Below are 21,869 nucleotides of genomic sequence, written 5' to 3'. Positions count from 1 at the left end.
CCTAATGAACGCTTAGTTAGAGTAATTGTAAATCAAGTTACATGTATACGGGTGGTACGATTGGAAAAATTTTGGGCAACAACATTTTTATGGTTTTGTAAAAGAATAGAAAGAGAACTGCTATTGTGATTATCATTGATTTTATATTTAAGAACTATATTTTAAAAATATTATTATTGAAAATAAGGAGTAGCATCAATTTATTCTTAGCATAACATTTGAAGAAAAACACGAGTCTCCTCTTTTTAAAAGTAGAAATATAAGATTGATGTTTGAAAGTTCTATCGAAACATTCTCAAGTATCATATTTCATCCTCAAATCATTTCTTTTAGCATCCAATAGGGCTTCAAGGAGAGCTTAGCTAAAAACCCGATAAATTGGTTAGTTTGAAAAATTAGCATATATAATGATGGGTTTTTTTTTTTGGTTGTGGAAATGTGAATAGCATGTGCCAAACCCTAGCTGTAATGGAATGAATTGTGGGGAGGTCAAACACACATCACATGCTACAAGAGCCATAAGAGAAACAAAAGTAGCCTGAAACAGGGAAGCCCTAAAAACAGGGCAACATGCATTCATGACCCATTTTCAAGATTCAGGGTGTGTTGGTTTCGATTATGATGAGTTGATAATTATAAATTCATGGAAGACACCCCCCAAAAAAAAAAAAAAAAAAAGAAGATGGTGACAAAAAGGTCCATTCCTGTCTGTTCACAGATGAGACATTTTCTCATACTTGTTTTTGTTTGTTTTAAGGACATGTCCCTGCATGTTCAAGGATATAGTGAAGTTCAAGACTTACATGCCTGTCTCCATGCATCAACCTTGAGAACTTGGCCTATTTTGCTAAATCCAATGAGAAATGAAGAAGTAGATTTTATGACAAAATAGTGGAAATGGCCATATGGGTTGGGGGATTTTAGGCTCAAAACAACCTAGCTTTTCAAGGAGTGGAATATTTAGGTATACCATTGTTGACTTCACCCAAACAAATAAACAAAACACAAAAAATATAACCCTAAAGCTATAGTCAAGATTGAAGGACATGTTAATGTGGTTGGAGCTCTACCATGGAACCCTAGCTATGAAATCCCCACTCCCATATTTAAAATTGAGCAATCAATCATTGAAATCACAAAATTAATTAATTTCGATTCGATACTAATGAACCAATTCCCAACTTTTGGTATCATCAAACAACATAATACATTTCTTGATTATGAATGTAGATTAAAGATAATCTTCAAATCCCGGTACCGATGAATCTTCACATGGCATGAAAGCCAAGACTAATTAGCTAGTATAGATTAAATCGATCTTCACATGACTATATCATTATTTTTCCTCCAAGCAAGTTATAAGCCTAAGTGTGAAGCTTCAAATTATGCTTTGCGGCGGTAGCATGATCACTCCACTAACCTAAATTGATCTATTTTCAATATATTTAAAATTATATGTTCAAATTATTTTCAACATTAACACGTTAGTTAATGAAATGCATGAACATGATATATCATAATTTACAAAACCTTCCTTCACACAAGCATTAGATTACTATCATATTATTATTTTTTTAATCAAAAATAAGAATAAAATAATTTAATAAATAAATAAGGAATTCTTTAATCTTTTCTGAAATTGTTGTAAGCCCTATTGGGATAGTTTCTTGCTTTTAACTTTTAGTTGAAAACTCGAATTAAAATAAAAATCATAAAATTTAAAATATAATAATAATATTATAACAATTTTATTAAATATAGAATATCTTATTTATATGTGAAAATAGAGCTTTTGTAAGATTTTTTTTTAAAATTTTCATGTTGACTTTTTTTAAGTTATAAACTCTTCAAGGCTACTTCTTTTGGATGTGATAGGAGGGCAATTTAGTAATTTAACATCTTTCCAATAGCAAGGTTTTTAATTAATATATGAGTAATATAATGAAATTAATTAACATGGGGCTTTGTGCTTTATACATGGTTTTTATTTTTTATTTTATTTTTTATTTTTTTTTGGGTTCACATGTGGTTGGTTACTTGGGATGATTAAAATTGTGGCCAAAGTTAAAACCCAAGAGTGTGACACTTGGAAGCCGTCGAAGCCCCCTGATATCACGGCCTAAACTCATGGAAGCAACTTCAACCCATTATTATTAATTTATTATTAATTCTTCATCATATTCTAAAGTTTTGAATTTGAAGTTGAAGTTGAAGAAGCCATTACTAATTATTCAACAACAAAGGCGCAATCAAAATGGAAGCTCCCCCATCTACGTTGGTCTCTTCCTTTTATCATATTGAGGACTTCTACCTTCTTTCATGTTTATTTTACATATCTATATGTGCGCATTCACACTTTGTTAAAAAATATTTTGAGACACCCTTCAATAAAATTAATGTAAAAGTAAAAGTAAAAATAAAAATAAAAACGTATTATTGATGTAGTATAATCTAGCTCAAATTTGGAAGCAAATTGATTTTTGTTTCCATGCAAATTCCCGATGATTTTTAAATATAACTATATATGTATAAAAAACATAAAATATGATTTGATTATATATAAAATGATCGTTAATTTACAATCCTTGGACCTACCTTTGTGACTCTTAGATCATGCCATTATGTGATTCTTTTGTGTAGGGAAGAGGTTTACCTTTGGTTTTTTAAGGTTTGTACCTTAGGTACTCCCTTAATAGCCTTTAGGTACCACCTTAATATACCTTAGGTACTATCTTAAGGGATTTTATGTACTACTTTAGTTAAAGTTATGTTCTACATTTCCCAAGCCTTGGACCTTTCTTTGTCACCCTTAGACTATGTCATTATGTGATTCTCTTATGTGGTCAAGTGGTTCACTTTTGGTTTTTTGGGACTGTAACTTGAGTATTACCTTAATAGTCCTGAGGTACTATCTTAGTTAAAGTTGAGTTCTACCTTTTCCAAGCCTCGGTCATTCCTTTGTGACCATTAGACCATGTCATTATGTGATTCTCTTGTGTGATCAAGTGGTTCACCTTTGGTTTTTTGGGAATGTACCTTAGGTACTATCTTAATAGCCCTCAGGTACCATCTTAATCTACCTTAGGTACTACCTTAAGGGACATGTACTACCTTAGTTAAAGTTGAGTTCTACTTATCCCAAGCCTCCGACCATCAACCCCGAACATTACTTGTTATATTTTAAAACTTTAGTTTATCATTCCTAATACTTTGTATTTTAAAATATGATATTATTTTAAATTGCACATGTTTGTTTTTTAGAATTTCCCTTAATTTCTCTAAAACATATTATTAAGTATATAAATTTTAAATCAAATTATTAATTTTTAAAAATACTTTGAAACTCAAAAAACAATTTAAGGTACTTTTTTATTTGAATAACATAGAAAATCATGGAATTCAACAAAATAATATTAAAAAAAATCATAAATTAAAATTCATTTTGAATGACTTCACTAGTTTCTTCTTTATATATAATTATATTTTTGAATTTTTTTATATTTGACAAATAAACTCTAAATCAAGCAAGACTTTGTGCATTCGATTCTTTAATTGATCTAGTAATTTTTAAAAATTAGTTAAACTCGAATAGTGATCAAATTAATATAAGAAATCTATGAACAAAAATTAATAACTTTATTGTTTTTATTTTCTATATAAAATCATATATATATATATATATATATATATATATATATATATATATATATATATATATTAATTTTGTTTACTAAAAAAAATAAAAACTTGAAATAAAATAAAATTTAATGTGTTGGATTTATTAACAAGTCTAAGTAATTTTAAAAAGTAATTTAAAAATCAAATAGTGAACTAATTAATATAATAAATTTTTGGATAAAAATTGATCTATTCTATTATTTATTTATGAATAGAGTTAAATTTTTATAATTTCTTTCATTAGAAAAATAAACTTCAAATCAAACAATATTTTGTATTGAATTTATTTATTTTAAATAATACTATTAATCATTCTTATTTTTAAAATATTATTATTAATTTTAAATAAAAAATCAATTATTATTTTACAAAGATATCAATATCCATATTTTTATAATAAAGAGCAAAATAGCATAATAAATTCATTTTAAATAATATTATTAATAAAAAAGAGCAAAATAGTATAATAAATTCATTTTAAATAATATTATTAAATCTAGACTCTTGAAGGCAAATATAACCATGCTTGCCTTAAAGGTCTCAGGAACCCTTCACCAAAAGGATAGGATACCAACCCATTTTTGTACATTTACAAACAAAAGCACTTGAATTGAAAAACAACATTGAATTTTAAGGACAACAACCCTTCACATAATGCCATTGCTGCCTAACGAAGACCCATCACTGTAGGGATCCCTCCCCCTGATGACACGTGACACACATTTCCTGATAACACGTGGCACGCATTCTCATCTGGATTACCCTCATCCGGATTTCCCCAAGAGTACACGTGGTGCGCTTCTCCTATCCGGACTCCCTCAAGGAGAGACACACAACACTCACAAACATAACATTCGGGCGACCGCCGCATTGCATCCGGACGACCGACATATACTATCCGGATATGTTTGTCCGGATCATTGACTGAAGTAAGTAAGTCTTGCACGTCATCACAACATCCTGCCATGACCCACGTTCCACCACCTGCAGAGTGAAAGGACAGGAATAAAGTGGTGGCAAGTCACTTCCCACGATCTTTGACAGCTGCGGCGCCTCCCACGATCTCTGTCAGTCGCCCGTAGGGTGATGATGGCCCTGCCACCACCTAGTGGCATCATGACAAGCCAAAATATCTCCCTACTATTAAAGAGGGAAACAGAGCTTCTGGTACTATATATATAAACCTTCACACAAAGAAGGAGGTAAGCTTGCTATACCTAGTAAAAGACCAACTGATTTATCTCTCTGACCATGGTTGACAAATCCATCGGAGGGTGTGTCCGGACACCCTGTCCGAACGCCTTTTGCAGGAACGACTGAACCAGGAATCTATATTGGTTGAGATTGTGCGTTCATCAATTTGGCAACTACGTGGAACACCAGGGACGCGAGACCTCAACAATCACTATGAACATAAAGGGCAAAACCAACAAGTGAAAAGGTGAAAAACTGCAGCCCGTAAACATAAATATCAGTTTAAGCAAACCTAAATAAAAACCAATGGAAATTAAGTAGAATCCTAAAAAATCAGAAACAAACCACAAAACCAAAACGAGAATCTTAATTCGGAAATGGAGATTTGAATCTCGTACAAGGAGAGAAACCCTATCGCTGCTTCAGTGAGAGGGGAAAAAAAGATGTCGTATGGAAAGAGAAGAGACAACAATTTGTAGTGGATTTGCAGCGCGGAGCAAGTGATTGCTCCCCCTTCTCTCCCTCTCCCTCTCTCTCTCTTTCTCTCTCTCTCTCTCTCTCTCTCTCTCTCTCTCTCTTCCGATGCGACAATTCTAATCTTCGCCGGTGATTCTCGAGTTGGGTTTATTTGTGTTTCAGATTTGAGAATTAGTTCAAGTTTCAAATTGTTCTACTGACATGAGAGGATTTGTTGATGACATAGAGAAATTTAGGGGCAAACTGGGAAGAGGAAAAGTAAATAGGATATAGTGCACGTTTTGGATATTATTTTATCTATCAATAGTTGAATCTCATATTCTATATATTTGGGTTTTAAAACCATATATTTTCCACATTAACAACCTAAAACCTAACTTTCCCTTATTAAAATTGTGGCCAAAGTTAAAACCCAAAAGTGTGACACTTGGAAGCCGTAGAAGCCCCCTGATATCACGGCCTAAACTCATAGAAGCAACTTCAACCCATTATTATTAATTTATTATTCATTCTTCATCATATTCTAAAGTTTTGAATTTGAAGTTGAAGTTGAAGAAGCCATTACTAATTATTCAACAACAAAAGCGCAATCAAAATGGAAGCTCCCCCATCCACGTTGGTCTCTTCCTTCTATTGTATTGAAGACTTTTACCTCCTTTCATGTTTATTTTACATATCTATATGTGTGCATTCACATTTGGTTAAAAAATATTTTGAGATACCCTTCAATAAAATTAATGAAAAAGTAAAATTAAAAATAAAAATAAATACGTATTATTGATATAGTATAATCTAGTTCAAATTTGAAAGCAAACGGATTTTTGTTTTCATGCAAAAATTTCCGATGATTTTCAGATATAACTATATATGTATAAAAAAGATAAAATATAATTTGCTTATATATAAAATGATCGTTAATTTACAAAAACATGCTCCATCTAATCATCCAAAAAAAAGACAGAAAAATTTAAAGAAACGTTTACCTTCTTCATGTTTATTTACATATCCATGTGCATATTTTTTGGAAATCCTTCACCAAAATTAATGTAAAATCAAAATTCAGAAAAATGAAAAAAAAGAAAAAAAAAGAAACATGATAAACGAGTGACGACGTTGTTTGAATTTAAAAAATACTATTCCCCTTTTGGAAAAAAGGCTACCAAAGGATGGACTTGAATTGTAAAAGTTAGGGGAAAATAAGGTAGAGGGACATAAAAAATACAGGTAGAAATGCACCTTTTGGTGTGAATTGTGGAGAGAGAGAAAAACAGGTGGAGTTATGATTGTCGGAAAACTCAAAAATCAGTGGGTTGGATGGAAGAGGAGGGTTTGGCGCATATGACGCCGATTTCTTCTCCCCTTTCTCCTCCACTTGTCACGTACAAATGCAACTTCCGCACACTCTTTTCCATTTGCCCCTCTTTCTCTCACTAATTACTTTCATTGCCATTTACCACCACCTTAATTACACCCAACAATTCTTTCCCATAATGCCGGTTAAACCCAAACTTATAACATATAGCAATGGATTGATTATTCTAAGTTATTTTTCAAGTTAATTCAACCTTATAACTTTATTTAATTAAAATTTTGAAAAATTTCGTATTTTGAAAAATTTTAAAACACAATTCCTAAAAATAAGCTAATGTCTAAATATGATATCAAACATAAATCAAATTAAAAATTTCCAAAGAAGAAAAAAAATATGGTTTGGTAATTGAAGGGATTAGATAGCCGATATATATATATAAAAAGGATGGTTTGACAATTAAAGGATTAGATAACGGATAAGGAAGATGATGTGGTAAAGAAAATTGAAAAAGGTGAAGAGGAGGAGGCGTTGAAAGCAAAGGGCAGAAGAGAGAGAAGGTTTGATAAAGGGGCATATATGCAATGTCACGTTAACGGTCGTGGTTCAATTTTTTGCTTTCAAAATAACTAACTCCGACGGTCCCACCCTCCCATGTTCTCCTATCCCAAGCAACCACGTACGTGCATTTGTCCTTTTTCTTCCGATCCCTCTTCCCCTCTCACGTTATCATTCATCACCCATTTTCCTTCCAGCTATTTTTCGGTTTTCCAAATATCATTCCTACGCTAACTTCACTTGGTACATGCTACCTATACGCCTATACCTAAGAGTTTGTTACCGTGAAAGGAAAAGATAACTGATAGCCGGGTATATCTTTTTCTACATTATTAATATCTATATGGACAATTTATCAATGAATGGTCAATTTAACATCCCATTTTCAGTTTCCCACTCATAAATTCCCACCATCGGAAGGTTATTTTGCTGATTCTGTCAAACATGATTCAAATTAAGGAAAAAGGGATAATTTGGTAAAAAGGTGGCATAAGAATAAAACAATGTCAAGAAAATCAGCCACCTTCCCTCCTTCTCCATTTTTCTTTGCTTTGTGGGTTTTGATTTCTTCATCTTCCTTACGCCTCCACCTTCTAACTTCCTCGCCTATAAATACCCACTCAAACCGCTTCAACTCCACCACCACCACTGCCATCTTCTTCTTCTTCATCATCAACTCCACTTTCAGCTCTATCATCCATTTCCTTTTCTTTTCCTTCTTCCATATTCGCTCACATGGGTTTTAACTCTATGATTCTAGTCTTCATTGTGGTTGTGGGGCTGTGTCCCTATTGGGCAGCTGCAGTGACGTACAATGTGGTGAATTTGGGGGCCAAAGGCGACGGAAAGACGGATTCCACCAAAGCTTTTCTCCATGCATGGGCGGCGGCTTGTGCCTCCGCCTCGCCGGCCACCATCTACGTGCCGCCTGGGAGGTACTTCCTCCGCAATGCGGTGTTCAGCGGCTGCAAGAACCATGCTATCACCTTCAGAATCGATGCCACTCTGGTGGCTCCGGCTGACTACCGCGTTATCGGGAACGCCGGAAACTGGCTCGCCTTCGAAGACGTCACCGGGGTTTCCATCCTCGGCGGCATCCTCGACGGCCAGGGGACAGGCTTGTGGGCCTGCAAGAATTCAGGCAAGAGTTGCCCCAGCGGCGCCACGGTACGTTCAATTTACACCACGATCCTTGCTCTGAGCTTCGTTAGTATGGGTTGATGTGGAACAGTGGTCGGGTAGGGTAGTTCTGTCCTTTCACTGTGATAGGGCGCCAAGTTGGTTCAGTGGAAGTTACAGTTCCGTTTGGTTGCTGAGAAAATTTGAAACTCGAATAGTCCTTCCACACTTCCACTAACTTTCTGTTCATTTTCTTGCTGCCCAAACCGAAAATAGTGGCGTTGACTCATTAATGAAAAGACGAATGTGTCCTCCACAAAACATGCCTTTTTTATTTTTTATTTTCTTGGAATTATCAGAATTCACTTGAACAGCGGACTTGGTAATTGTAATCTCAGAGCTTCAATCCTAGGTGTCCTACGTGAGGCCCACCAAGTGGACCAAATTCCACCTAGCTTTTGATGCACAGAATCACTTACGTTACAAATTCATAATATTGAGTTTTTCTTGTGCGTATGTGCAGACACTGGGATTTACCAACTCCAACAACATCCTGATCAGTGGATTAACATCACTCAACAGCCAAAAGTTCCACATTGTCATCAACGGCTGCCAGAATGTCAAACTCCAGGGAGTGAGGGTCTCCGCCTCCGGCGATAGCCCCAACACCGATGGCATCCATGTCCAATTGTCGTCCGGTGTCACGATCTTAGACACCAAGATCAAGACCGGTGATGACTGCGTCTCCATTGGCCCTGGTGCCTCCAACCTTTGGATTGAGAACGTTGCATGTGGGCCTGGCCATGGCATCAGGTAAATCCATTTTATGAATATGATGATATGTCATGTAATTTTATATTGAAAATAATCCGGACATTAACTTGGATGCACCTATGTTTTTGGGCAGCGTTGGGAGTCTAGGCAAAGAGCTAAAAGAAGCTGGTGTACAAAATGTGACAGTTAAAACGGTTACTTTTACCGGTTCACAAAATGGGGTGAGGATCAAGTCATGGGCCAGGGCGAGCAGTGGATTCGCTAGGGGTATCCTTTTCCAACACATCCTCATGGTCGATGTCCAAAACCCCATTCTCATTGACCAAAATTACTGCCCCGACAACAAGAACTGTCCTGGACAGGTAAGGGTACTTTCGTAAAATCACTTACAAAATTTTGTTTAAGAAATAGACTCAGGCCATTAATGTGGTTGGGCCCAGGCCCAATGAACACTAATGGATTCAGGCCCTCATGATGAATTCCATTTTGCTGCTTCTCCATAGCCATGAAGGTTGACATTTTCATGAGTATTTTCCCTCTCATCTTCACCTCCATTTTGCAGGTCTCGGGTGTAAAAGTTAGCGACGTAACATACCAAGATATCCACGGCACATCTGCAACTGAAGTTGCAGTGAAATTCGATTGTAGCTCGAAAAATCCATGCAGTGGGATAAACCTTAAAGATGTTAAGCTCACTTACAAGAACAAAGCTGCTGAGGCTTCATGTGCCAATGCTGATGGAAAGGCTTCTGGTTTCATCGAGCCCGAGAGCTGTTTGTAATGGAGGAAAGGGAGAAAAAAAGCCTTAATTAAAGTATTAGAATGATGAAAAATAGGAAGAAAAACTTATGGGGTAGATTGATTTCGGCCCCCTTAATAGTAAGGAGTGTTAGTAAAATAGGTGATAGAGTTCTTGCTTGAGCCTGTGGCTGTGATGAGCCCATTGGGGCTCCATGCCTGGCCTTGCACTATCTAAAGTGGATCAAACCCCTTGTTGGGTGTTTGTTTGCTCCCACGACTTATTGTACCAGAGTGTGGTTTGTTGAATGAATATTACGTTTAGATGGTAATGTTTTGTTACATATCATGTGTTTGAAGCCTTCAAATTTTACTCACTTTTGGATCCTATGATATAAAATCATAACATATTATTTCTTTTCTGAACAGATACAATCATGCATGCCATAACATACTCACTTAAAGATGTGGTTAGACAAATAGCTCTTTGGAAAAATTTAGAGAACACTTTTAAAGAGTTGAAAATCACTTATAAAGTTTCCTCAAGAAACACTTGATCGACGATTTTTCCAAAACACTTATAAAGAAAACGATTCCATTAAAAACACTACGAAAAATACTTAGGGAGAAAATATTTCCATTAAAAGTACTTCAAAATAAAAAAACATCGAATACATTGACAAAGTTTTTGAGTTATTTTGTATACCTTCTTCAAATATTATTTTCTCAGTGATTCCTATCAAGTACTTTTAGAGTTAGAAAGAAAAACCATTGGCAAAGCTTTTGAGCTATTTTGTATACCTTCTTCAAATATTCTTTTCCCCTTGATTCCTATTAACTGGTTTTAGAGTCAAAAAGAAAAACCACTATTAACTGCTTTTAGAGTCAAAAAGAAAAACCACTTAACTGCTTTTAGAGTCAAAAAGAAAAACCATACAAAGCTTTTGAGTTATTTTATATACCTTCTTCACATATTCGAAGAACTACAAATGGTTTTTTGATCGACAATTTAAAAGTGTTTTTTAAATTTAGTTAAATGCTTAGAGTGCGTTTGAGGGTAATTATAAAAAAAAATTTTAGTATTTTTAATACTTGAATGATAAAATTTTTTAAGTATTAGAAATTTTAAAAACATTTCCTAAAATCATTATTAAACATGTTTTTAATTTTTTAATAAAAACATTTTTTAGTTCAGAAGTGTTTTTTAAAAACACTGTCAAACGACCTTTTAGAGTGTGTTTGACAGTAATTATTGAAAGTGTTTTTAACATTTTTAATACTTAAAAAATTAAAATTTTCAAGTTTTATAAATATTAAAAACACTTTTTAAAATCACCGTAATCTTAATTTTGAATACGAGCAATTGTAGTAGTTTGGAAGACTTCAACAATTGATTGTTATGGTGGTGGTGGAGGTCTTAATCTAGACTTGTAATTGATGGACGTGTGGGAGTCAATGAGGGAAAGGTTTTCTATGGTTTGGTTGAGACTTGAGGGGAATTAGTTGGGGTTGGTCTTCTCCCAGTGTGCAGCAACACCATGACCGCGTATAAAGCAACATCCTTTTCACATTTTCTCACTTTCCTTTTAGTGGGAACTGCAAGAGACGAAATTTTAGACTTTCTCCATGAAACATGACCTAATGCTGTCTTTTCCTACATACCAATCTCAGTGTCTTTCATTCTGCATTGTCCTCTTTTTCTATCTGGGCCTTTCTTGCAAGTCTTTTGGAGCTTTGAAGCCAAATCATCATTGAATTCCAGTTCTGAAAATACATTTCTTATATCTTCTATGTCCTACTTCTGAGTAATTAATTTTTGTGAGAATCCATCAATATGTGCCTCTGCTGCCTTGGGGACCCTTTGGATCCTTCCAATGCAGCTTCAAAAGAGCTTAATTTTTTTATTTCGAAGTGGGTTTGTGGAGGGTTGGGTGATTTTCACAGTATTGGTCACAGTTGTTATCATGTTGTTTTGTTCATCAAGGGTGCCATCAAAGAAGAAAATCACCAAGAAAAACAAGAAAATGGAAGTGGCAATCCAGGGAAGAAAGTGGCCCATTACAAAAGAAACAAGTGTAGACATCAAGGTCCCTCTCTTCTCTTCAATCTACTTCCTCTTCTTTGCTCCATATCTAGTACGATTATATTAATGGTGAAAGTGTTTTGATTCACAGATATCTTTGTCAGAGAAGCTGGTTGTCACAATGAGTTATGAAGAAGTCTACAGAGCAACCAACGGTTTCAGCCAGGACAATGTCGTAGGGACGGGCGACACAGGGACGACATACAAGGCAGCCCTCCCAGATGGATTGTTACTTGCTGTCAAGAGGTTCCATGTTTCGAATTGTGCTCAGGATCGATTTGAATCTGAGCTGATGACTCTGGGCAGATTGTCACACTAATGTAGTGCCACTACTGGGATTCAGCATGGACACTGAGAGAGTCTTGGTCTACAAATTTATGTCAAATGGGAACCTTTTCGATCTGCTGCATCGTATGCAGGTCAAGGACAGGGTCTTGGACTGGCCTTTGAGGGTAAAAATAGCAGTTGGCCTAGCCAGAGGCTTGGCATGGCTCCATTGCAACAGAAATTTCCAAGTATGCCACCACAACATAAGCTCAAAGTGTATCTTACTTGATCAGAACTTTGATCCCAAGATATCAAACTTTGGAGGGGCGAGGCTTATGAACTCAAATCACAAGGGCTCAAATGGGAGTTCCTTTCTGAATGGTGAGGCTCCAGAGCACAAGGATGTATACGGTTTCGGTATTGTGCTTCTTGAGCTGGTTACAGGGGAGGAACCAAGCAAAGTGACTAGTCAACTAGGAGTTTGCTCTTTTGGTTTCTATGAGGCTATAGGTAAATCTCTGATTGGGCAGGGATACGATGGTGAGATTTTTCAGTTCCTTAGAGTTGCAGGTAGTTGCATTCGGCCTATCCAAGATGGAAGACCAACAATGCTTGATGTATACAAAACATTAAGGGCTGCAGGGGAGAGACACAGCCAGCTCACAGATGATTCTGATTTTGATTCTGATGCATCAACACAAACGGTAATTTCTGCTACAAATACTAGTTATAGAAACAAACAAATGGGAGCTGAAATAACAGAGGAGATTGAATGAAGAAGTCATTTATAACTGTATTTTAAATATGACGAGTCATCATATGCATATTTCTAAAATTCAATGACCAATGATAGTTTCTTATGATCCATTCTTCTTCAAAAGAGAGTTTCTATGTATTTACCTATGCCATAAGATATAGAATAAAAGTAAGCAACAGGTGAAAAGGACTTGAGAGAGAAACTTCAACTAACTTTATACTATCTCATTGGAAAAGTAAAGGAAGAGACTAGGAATGATTCAAGAACTGAATTTATTGAAGCAGTCCAACCCGGGCTGCTTTTCCACTTTCAATGGCAAAGGGTTGGTGCAATGGGGTTTTCAGAACACTGCAGGAAGGTGACTGGGGGTCCAATCCGCCTCTTGCAGTCTTTCTCAATTACATAGCGCTCCGATACTTAGAATACTACCATGTTGCAGGCCTAGTTATAGACCTTGAAATTTTGGTGTTCATCCAACAAGATGACCAAGCTCATGGGCAGGGATAAGAAAACCATTCTTTTGCTTCTTCCTCCTTTTCTCTGCTGTCTACTGAGTACTACTAGCACAAGCTCCAGCATGGACCAAGATAATCTTTCCTGCTTGAGAAGTATAAAATCATCTGTGGAGGACCCTTTTGGGTCCTTGAACACATGGAATTTTGATAACATTGGAAATGGTGATATCTGTATGCTTAAGGGAATTACATGCTGGTCATACTATACCACCAGTGTCCAAAGTATCAAACTCCAAGGTCTTGGACTCAAGGGCAAATTCCCTCAAGGCATCAGAAACTGCACAAGCTTGACGACTTTGGATCTTTCCAACAACAATTTCTTTGGACCTATACCATCTAACATCAACCAACTGATCCCATATGTAAAAGACCTAAATCTCTCCTACAACAAATTCTCGGGTGAGATTCCATCAAGCATGGTGAGTTGTGTACGCCTGAACCACCTTGTGCTCAACAAAAATCAGTTAACAGGTCAGATTCCTCCACAACTTGGTCAGCTTTATTGGATAAAGGATCTTAATGTTGCCAACAATCGCTTGTCTGGGCCAGTTCCTACTTTTGTTAGTTATTCTGCCCTGCCTGAGAGCTATGCTAATAATAAGGGACTATGTGGGGGACCTCTAAAAGCTTGTGAAGAGCAAGGGAAAGCTAAAGATTCATTCAAAAGCGGGTTTGCAGTTGGTTGGGCGGTCTCTGCTGTTTCAGTTACTGCAGTTTTTATGTTCGTCTGTATGCCCGGGGAACATTTAATCAAGATGCTAGTGACAAGAGGGACAAACAAGAGAAGAGAAGCCCATCAAGTGATGTTGGTCACAAGGAGGAAAATGAAGAAAAAGGAACCTCATCAAATGAGAATATTGCCAATCATAAAGGTACTATAAGAAAGGACTTTCTTTGTTGTTTCAGTTTTGCTAGTCTTTTATACTAACACGGAGCATTTTTGCTATCAGATTTCTATGATGGAGAAATTCGCTACCAGAATGCCTTTGACAGATCTCGCTGCTGCAACGAACAATTTCAGTGCAGAGAACATCATTGGGTTTGGAAAGACAGGAACTATGTACAAAGCAGCAGTCATGAACGGCTGTTTGCCAGCTGTTAAGAGGTTCCTGGACTCCCAGCAATTTGAGAAGCAGTTTATATATGAGATACTAATCCTAGGGAGACTAACTCATCCCAACTTGGTACCCTTATTGGGATTCTGCATCGAGAGGAATGAGAAGCTTTTGGTGTATGAACATATGAGAAATGGGAACCTTTATCAATGGTTACACCCCCACAAAGCCAAGGCCAAGATCTTGGAATGGCCTTTGAGGGGTAGAATTGGAGTTGGGCTAGCTAGAGGTTTGGCATGGTTCCACCACAACTCTATGTTCTTGGTAGGTCATGGCAATATTAACTCAAAATGCATCTTACTAGATCAGAATTTTGAGCCCCAAATTTCGAATTTTGGAAGGGCAACACTCATGAAGCCAAGCATCACTGATTCTACTAGGCGTTTATTTGTGGGTTGTGCAGATACTGAGAATAAGTGTCTGCAATGCACTCTAAAGAAAGATGTCTACAGCTTTGGAATTGTGCTCCTTGAGATGGTCACAGGGAAGAAACCTAACAAAGTTTCAGATGCTTCTCAAAGGTTTGATGGGACTTTAGTTGATTGGATCAACCATCTTTTGACTACTTCTGGCCCCTATGATGCCATTGATAAATCTTTAATCGGACAAGGATTTGATTTTGAGATCTTTGAGTTCCTTAAAGTTGCATGTAGTTGCGTCAAGGCCTCTCCCCATCAAAGGCCAACAATGCTTGAAGTTGATAAAATTCTGAGAAATACTGTAGGAAGACACCAAACTGGTGATGATTCTAAGCCATGGACACAAAATGAATGTGGGACCTCTAACGATAGAGATGAGTATACAGGGGTTGAAATAATGGAGGAATGCATTGAGATTGTGCAAGTAGACAACTCATTTATGACGTGGGTACCTTTGTAGTTGTTGAATTTATTCTGTTTTTCCTCTCCCAATTTTCGGTTTTTTCTACTTCTTTGATGTAACTCATATTTGTAGCGTGTAATTGGGTTGCTCCCTTTTGGCATTTTTCTCATACATTTGCCTTTTGCCTATCCAATGAAGTGGGTTTTCATGTGGGGATCTTACTATATATGACTTAGATTGATGGTCACATTCTTTACAGCCAAAACTAGTGTTTCAAGGCTCTTCCCAAATCAAATCTTGTGAAGAAACCGAGCCACCGGTGGTCCAATCACGACCTGGCATCTTTTCTTCCAGGAACAGCTAACTGCTGGTAAAATTTTCTGAGTCTCCATCTCCATCTCCATCAAATCTTAAAATGAACCAACCTACCTTTTTCTCAGTTTTCAACATCCTTGTATTGCAGCTCATGTCATGGTTGAAAGTATTCTAGATGCATTTGAATTATCAATAGGCCTTTCCTTGTTCATATGTGATACAGCAGTTTGCGGTCATCTCATTGACACGTATTGGAAGAATTAGAAGAAAGAAAGATCAAACTTAGAATAGTTCTCAACCTTGAATTTGTTTGTGATTGGAGAGAGAGGTCACACTCTTCAAGCATCTTTTATACTTTTCTGGGTACTTCTCCTTCTCATTTATAATTAGGGGAAGTTCTGGCCCCAAATGAGCACACTGACAAAAGGGGAGAGTGGAGAGAAGTTGAGCTCGAGATCGGATATATAGAAATCAATGGAAGTGAGCAACAAACGGGTGATATACAGAGACGACATCACTGTTTTTCTTAAGGAACCCGACTTGGTACCATAAGTTTGAAGGTGCCAGAGGAATCGAATGGGGTTATGGTAAAGAATCTTATGGACTAACATTTTTCACATGTTCCCACTATATTGTAGCTTGACCGGTTTTTATTAGAAAAGACTTGAAATTACCAACTATTTTTGTTTTTGAATATGCCAACCCAGTACTAGACTGAAATTTACATCAAATCAATAAGGTTGTACTGAGATACAGTGCAATGATTTCGTGATTTTTACTAATCATCATCTTCGAGATGATTGCCATTAGCAATTGACCAGTTTTTACATGTGCCTGCTACCAGCTTTTCCCAGCATAAAAAAATAAAAATGAGAGATACATTACTTGCCTCAAGTTTTCCAAGCTCATATAAGTCATGGGCAACGGTTTACCTGGAATTGTTCATGCTAAGCAGATTGATCCACGGGCCCTTACAGCCACAGAGAGGTCTTCAGATGTACCCTGTATAAGGTGGAGAAAACCAAAAGAAGCATTTTGTGATTATGATTTCATACTTCAACCATACCTTAGTCTGACACTCGCTAAGTCAGGCTGAAGAAGAGTTCAGGTCTGATCATCCAATGGATGGTCTCACCATCCCTTTAGCTAGAAATATAGAATCCTATCTTAGACAGACCACTTGAAATCACTAACAACACTGACCCAAAAACTAAATCTCTCCGGTTTTCAATTAGGAAAATTGGCTTGTTTGTTGTCAACCCATGTAAAATCTCTCTTTCTGAATTACGTACAGAATATTGAGAGTCTAACCTCCTCACCAGAGAAAATTCAATTCATTTTCTCTGATGAGCACATGGTATGGTAATGACTCACAAGCTGCAGATTCATTTTCTGTAGAGCAACCAAAAAAAAAAAAATCTGACTAAAGGTTGATCTACTACTCCCATTTTAGATACTAATTTCCACAACTGACTCTTGATAGGATAGTACTAACCCACCATTGATGTTCCTCATATTTCAGTATAATCTGATCTTTTGAGTTCTGTGGATGCTTCAGGTCGCAACTCGCAAGCAAGAAAAGAGATACATACCATTCCAGTGCTAAACAGAGACCATGATAAAGATTCATTTCCCTGTTTTATGCAGGGCCATCATATACAATTTTAAGTCCTTAGATTTGCAAAAAATCAAAAGCACTTTCATTCCCATAGACAAGAAAGGATTTTATCTACATATGATCAAAATAAGTCGAATAATATTACAAGTTTAAAAAGTTGTGCATATCCATAATTCATCCAAGCCAACATTGTCATTTTCTTACTACAAATCCATAGCACTAATACAGCAGACCAGAACCAATCTTGCTACATAGGATGGGCCTCTGAACATCGTACAGTGAGTTTAAAATTGAAGTCCTAGTATCCATATGTAGTTCTCTTCATCATCCTCATGAACTCCTCAACACTGACTTCATCATCAGCTGTGCATTTCAAAATAAGAAACTTGTTACAAAAACATGCAAAACAGAGTGGAAATATTTCAAACATTAAAACAAACTCATGTTTGAGTCATATTCCCCAGTAACCAACACATTTTTTATTTGGATCACACGGGAGTTGGATCCAATGTATTAGTATAGGTTTGAACTTTGAAGATCGAAGGGCTCTCAATTTGGATTGGATCTATGAATTTTGACAACAATAGGCGCCCAAAAATCCTTCATTAACAATAGAAGATCAGCAAAATAGCGATCAGTACTCCACCCATAAATTAGAAGCCTTGAACAAAATCAAAAGAACTCAAAACTCATATTAATCAAAACTAACACAGGCTTACAGAAACTCGCGTATATCCATGAACTTACTTGAGTAAACACCCCCAAAATCCCCATAAACAATCTATGCAACCCCATCAAAGCTCATCCTCCATTCTCAAATACTCCCCAATATCCGCCTGATGGAGCACAACAATCCCGTTAGGGTCTAACTTCCTACAATCCTGAGTCGACTTTGCTGCAATCCCGAACCCCAAAGGCACATCCGACATGGAAAACACCACGATCCCATCACCCGCCACAATGTTCTCCGTAATCCTCCCCAGTCCACCTTTCAAAACATGATTTCCGTACAAAAACGACATCTCCGATGTGGGTTTAAGCCAGACCTTGTGCTTGGCATTTGCGGCTAATAGATTCACCGACTGGACGGTGAGATGAAATTTACCGCCCTTGGTGAACTTGCCGATACAGGTGCCTAGCGAGACCAGCTGGGCTCGGCCAATGTTGGTGGCTCGCTTGACCAGCGACTCGCTCACGTAGTAGACTCGGTTCTTCTGGAGACGAAAGCAGTATCTGCCAGGGTTAGGATCAGGGCCTTCGTGTGATGGGTTTTCGACTATGTTCTTGAGATTGTTACCCGTGAATTTGAAGAGTTTCTCGAACACTGCTGTAGTCTCGTTCTCGTCCAGTGGCCTCATCGTGCTTTCAAAATCCCCGTTAGGGTTTGGGATGTGGGGCTTCTGCGATTCTACCCGACCCTTTCTTTTATCCCCCTCTTTCTCTTCACTCCTTCTAGGGTTTAGGGTTTATGAAAACTGCAAGACTAGGGTCTTGCCACCACCGGCTAAAGAACTGGCACAGGGTTTCAGGGAATTGAGGAGTTTTGGAACGATAGGCAATATGGGCTAAGCCCATATCAAAGTTTGATGTTCATGAAACGAGGCAGGAGGCCTGTTGGAGCTTGATTCTAGGGGCAACAAGAGGCCTTCGGTCTCATGTAACGGGCTTAGATGATAATGGGCTTGTGGAGAGGTATGCAATTAAATATGCCTGGCCCATCAATTTACTGAAATAACTGCCACTTAAATAGGTTATGTTTTGTCTTTTTTTTTTTCTTGTTTCTCAAGAAAATTTAAATATAAAATTTTCAAAATCTAAACATAAATATCCTCATCAACTAATAATAAAAAATGCGTGGAGTGTACAAAACATTAAGGGCTGCAGGGGAGAGACACAGCCAGCTCACAGGTGAAGCCTAATGCAAAGTCACCATACAGATAAAACTCGTAGACTTCTAAAATTCAATGACCAATGACAGTTTCTTATGATGCTTTCTTCTTCAAAAGAGGGTTTCTATGTATTTAACTACGCCATAAGAAACAGAATAAAAATGAGAAACAGTTGGAAAGGACTTGAGAGAAAAACTTCAACTAACTTTGTCCCATCTCTTTGGAAAAGTGAAGGAAGAGACTAGGAAGGATTCAGACAGACCCCGGAGTCTTCCACTTTCAATGCCAGTGGTTGGTGGAATGGGGTGCTCAGAACAATTCAGGAAGGTGAGATCCAATAGCCTCTTTCTTTCTTTCTTTCTCAATAACATAGCACTTGATATTAAAATGCTACCATGTTGCAGGCCTAGTGATTGAGCTTGAAATTTCAGTATTCATCCAACAAGGTGACTATGTTCATGAGCATGGATAAGAAAACCATTCTTTTGCTTCTTCCTTCCTTTCTCTGCTGTCTACTGAGTTCTACTAGCACAAGCTCCAGCATAGACCAAGGCGATCTTTCCTGTTTGAGAAGTATAAAATCATCGGTGGAGGACCCTTTTGGGTCCTTGAACACATGGAGTTTTGATAACATTGGAATTGGTGATATCTGTATGCTTAACGGAATTGCATGCTGGTCATACTTTACCGACAGGGTCCAAACCATCCAACTCCAAGGTCTTGGACTCAAGGGCAAATTCCCTCAAGGGATCAGAAACTGCACAAGCTTGACGACTTTGGATCTGTCCAACAACAATTTCTTTGGACCTATACCATCTAACATCAACCAACTGATCCCATATGTAAGAGTCCTTAATCTCTCCTACAACAAATTCTCGGGTGAGATTCCATCAAGCATGGCGAGTTGTGTACGGCTGAATCACCTTGTGCTCAACAAAAATCAGTTAACAGGTCAGATATATGGATATATTGGGTAAAGGATCTTAATGTTGCCAACAATCGCTTGTCTGGGCCGGTTCCTACATTTGTTAGCTATTCCGCCACACCTGAGAGCTATGCTAATAATAAGGGACTATGTGGGGGACCTCTAAAAGCTTGTGGAGAGCAACAAGGGAAAGCTAAAGATTCATTCAAAAGCGGGTTTGCAGTTGGTTGGGCGGTCTCTGCTGTTTCAGTTACTGCAGTTTTTATGTTCGTCTGTATGCCCGGGGAACATTTAATCAAGATGCTAGTGACAAGAAGGAAAAACAAGAGAAGAGAAGCCCATCAAGTGATGTTGGTCACAAGGAGGAAAATGAAGAAAAAGGAACCTCATCAAATGAGAATATTGCCAATCATAAAGGTACTATAAGAAAGGACTTTCTTTGTTGTTTCAGTTTTGCTGATCTTGTGTTTTTTATACTAACACGGAGCATTTTTGCTTTCAGATTTCTATGATGGAGAAACTCGCTACCAGAATGCCTTTGACAGATCTCGCTGCTGCAACGAACAATTTCAGTGTAGAGAACATCATTGGGTTTGGAAAGACGGGAACTATGTACAAAGCAGCAGTCATGAATGGCTGTTTGCCAGCAGTTAAGAGGTTCCTAGACTCCCAGCAATTTGAGAAGCAGTTTATATATGAGATACTAATCCTGGGGAGACTAACTCATCCCAACTTGGTACCCTTATTGGGATTCTGCATCGAGAGAAATGAGAAGCTTTTGGTGTATGAACATATGGGAAATGGGAACCTTTATCAATGGTTACACCCCAACAAAGCCAAGGCCAAGATCTTGGAATGGCCTTTGAGGGGTAGAATTGGAGTTGGGCTAGCTAGAGGTTTGGCATGGCTGCACCATAACTGTATGTTCTTGGTAGGTCATGGCAATATTAACTCAAAATGCATCTTACTAGATCAGAATTTTGAGCCCCAAATTTCGAATTTTGGAGGGGCAACACTCATGAAGTCGAGCATCACTGATTCTACCTGGGGTTTGTTTGTGGGTTCTGCAGATACTGAGAATAAGCGTGTGCAATGCCCTCTAAAGAAAGATGTCTACAGCTTTGGAATTGTGCTCCTTGAGATGGTGACAAGGAAGAAACCTCACAAAATTTCAGATGCTTCTCGAAGGTTTGATGGGACTTTAGTTGATTGGATCAACCATCTTTTGAGTACTTCTGGCCTCTATGATGCCATTGATAAATCTTTAATCGGACAAGGATTTGACGGCGAGATCTTTGAGTTCCTTAAAGTTGCATGTAGTTGTGTCAAGGCCTCTCCCCATCGAAGGCCAACAATGCTAGAAGTTGATAAAATACTAAGAAATACAGTAGGAAGACACCAAATTGATGATGATTCTGAGTCATGGACACAAAATGAATGCGGGACCTCTAACGATAGAGATGAGTATACAGCGGTTGAAATAATGGAGGAATCCATTGAAATTGTGCAAGTAGACATAGCTCATTCATGACGTGGGGACCTTTGTGGTTGTTGAATTTGTTCTGTTTTTCCTTCCCAATCTTCAGTTTTTTCCACTTCTTTGATGTAGCGTGTAATTGGGTTGCTCCCTTTCGGCCTTTTCCTCCTACATTTGCCTTTTTTTCTATCCAATTTCTTGTTTCGATATATGGATATATTGGTATTTAGATTTTATGG

The 21,869-nt window shown here is 37.4% G+C and overlaps 5 protein-coding genes across 5 annotated transcripts; 4 read left to right on the top strand and 1 right to left on the bottom strand.

Annotated features, from left to right (window-relative positions):
• Positions 1 to 7,795: 7,795 nt before the first annotated feature.
• On the top strand, positions 7,796 to 10,191 carry LOC100242164 (polygalacturonase). The gene is made up of 4 exons (XM_002279809.5): positions 7,796 to 8,383; positions 8,859 to 9,148; positions 9,243 to 9,471; positions 9,672 to 10,191. Exons 1-4 carry the CDS (start codon positions 7,952 to 7,954, stop codon positions 9,888 to 9,890), a joined length of 1,170 nt encoding a protein of 389 aa, XP_002279845.2. The 5' UTR covers positions 7,796 to 7,951; the 3' UTR covers positions 9,891 to 10,191.
• A 1,187-nt stretch (positions 10,192 to 11,378) lies between these two features.
• On the top strand, positions 11,379 to 16,503 carry LOC100266201 (probably inactive leucine-rich repeat receptor-like protein kinase At5g48380). Its single transcript, XM_002275641.4, has 3 exons — positions 11,379 to 11,934; positions 12,022 to 14,341; positions 14,420 to 16,503. The coding sequence occupies exons 2-3, from the start codon at positions 13,436 to 13,438 to the stop codon at positions 15,461 to 15,463; spliced, it is 1,950 nt and encodes a 649-aa protein (XP_002275677.1). The 5' UTR covers positions 11,379 to 11,934; positions 12,022 to 13,435; the 3' UTR covers positions 15,464 to 16,503.
• Positions 12,052 to 12,973, top strand: LOC100260998 (probably inactive leucine-rich repeat receptor-like protein kinase At5g48380). The gene is made up of 2 exons (XM_019219898.1): positions 12,052 to 12,176; positions 12,274 to 12,973. Exons 1-2 carry the CDS (start codon positions 12,052 to 12,054, stop codon positions 12,971 to 12,973), a joined length of 825 nt encoding a protein of 274 aa, XP_019075443.1.
• An 895-nt stretch (positions 16,504 to 17,398) lies between the features above and the next one.
• Positions 17,399 to 18,963, bottom strand: LOC100247303 (60S ribosome subunit biogenesis protein NIP7 homolog-like). Its single transcript, XM_002279749.5, has 2 exons — positions 18,087 to 18,963; positions 17,399 to 17,702 (listed from the first exon to the last, which is right to left on the bottom strand). Exon 1 carries the CDS (start codon positions 18,695 to 18,697, stop codon positions 18,134 to 18,136), a length of 564 nt encoding a protein of 187 aa, XP_002279785.1. The 5' UTR covers positions 18,698 to 18,963; the 3' UTR covers positions 17,399 to 17,702; positions 18,087 to 18,133.
• Positions 18,964 to 19,692: 729 nt separating this feature from the next.
• On the top strand, positions 19,693 to 21,684 carry LOC100249031 (probably inactive leucine-rich repeat receptor-like protein kinase At5g48380). The gene is made up of 3 exons (XM_059737121.1): positions 19,693 to 20,136; positions 20,208 to 20,570; positions 20,656 to 21,684. Exons 1-3 carry the CDS (start codon positions 19,693 to 19,695, stop codon positions 21,682 to 21,684), a joined length of 1,836 nt encoding a protein of 611 aa, XP_059593104.1.
• Positions 21,685 to 21,869: the final 185 nt, after the last annotated feature.

Source organism: Vitis vinifera, chromosome 5 (assembly GCF_030704535.1).
Source record: "Vitis vinifera cultivar Pinot Noir 40024 chromosome 5, ASM3070453v1".
NCBI lineage: Eukaryota > Viridiplantae > Streptophyta > Magnoliopsida > Vitales > Vitaceae > Vitis > Vitis vinifera.
This window is presented reverse-complemented; position numbering and strand designations above follow the sequence as displayed.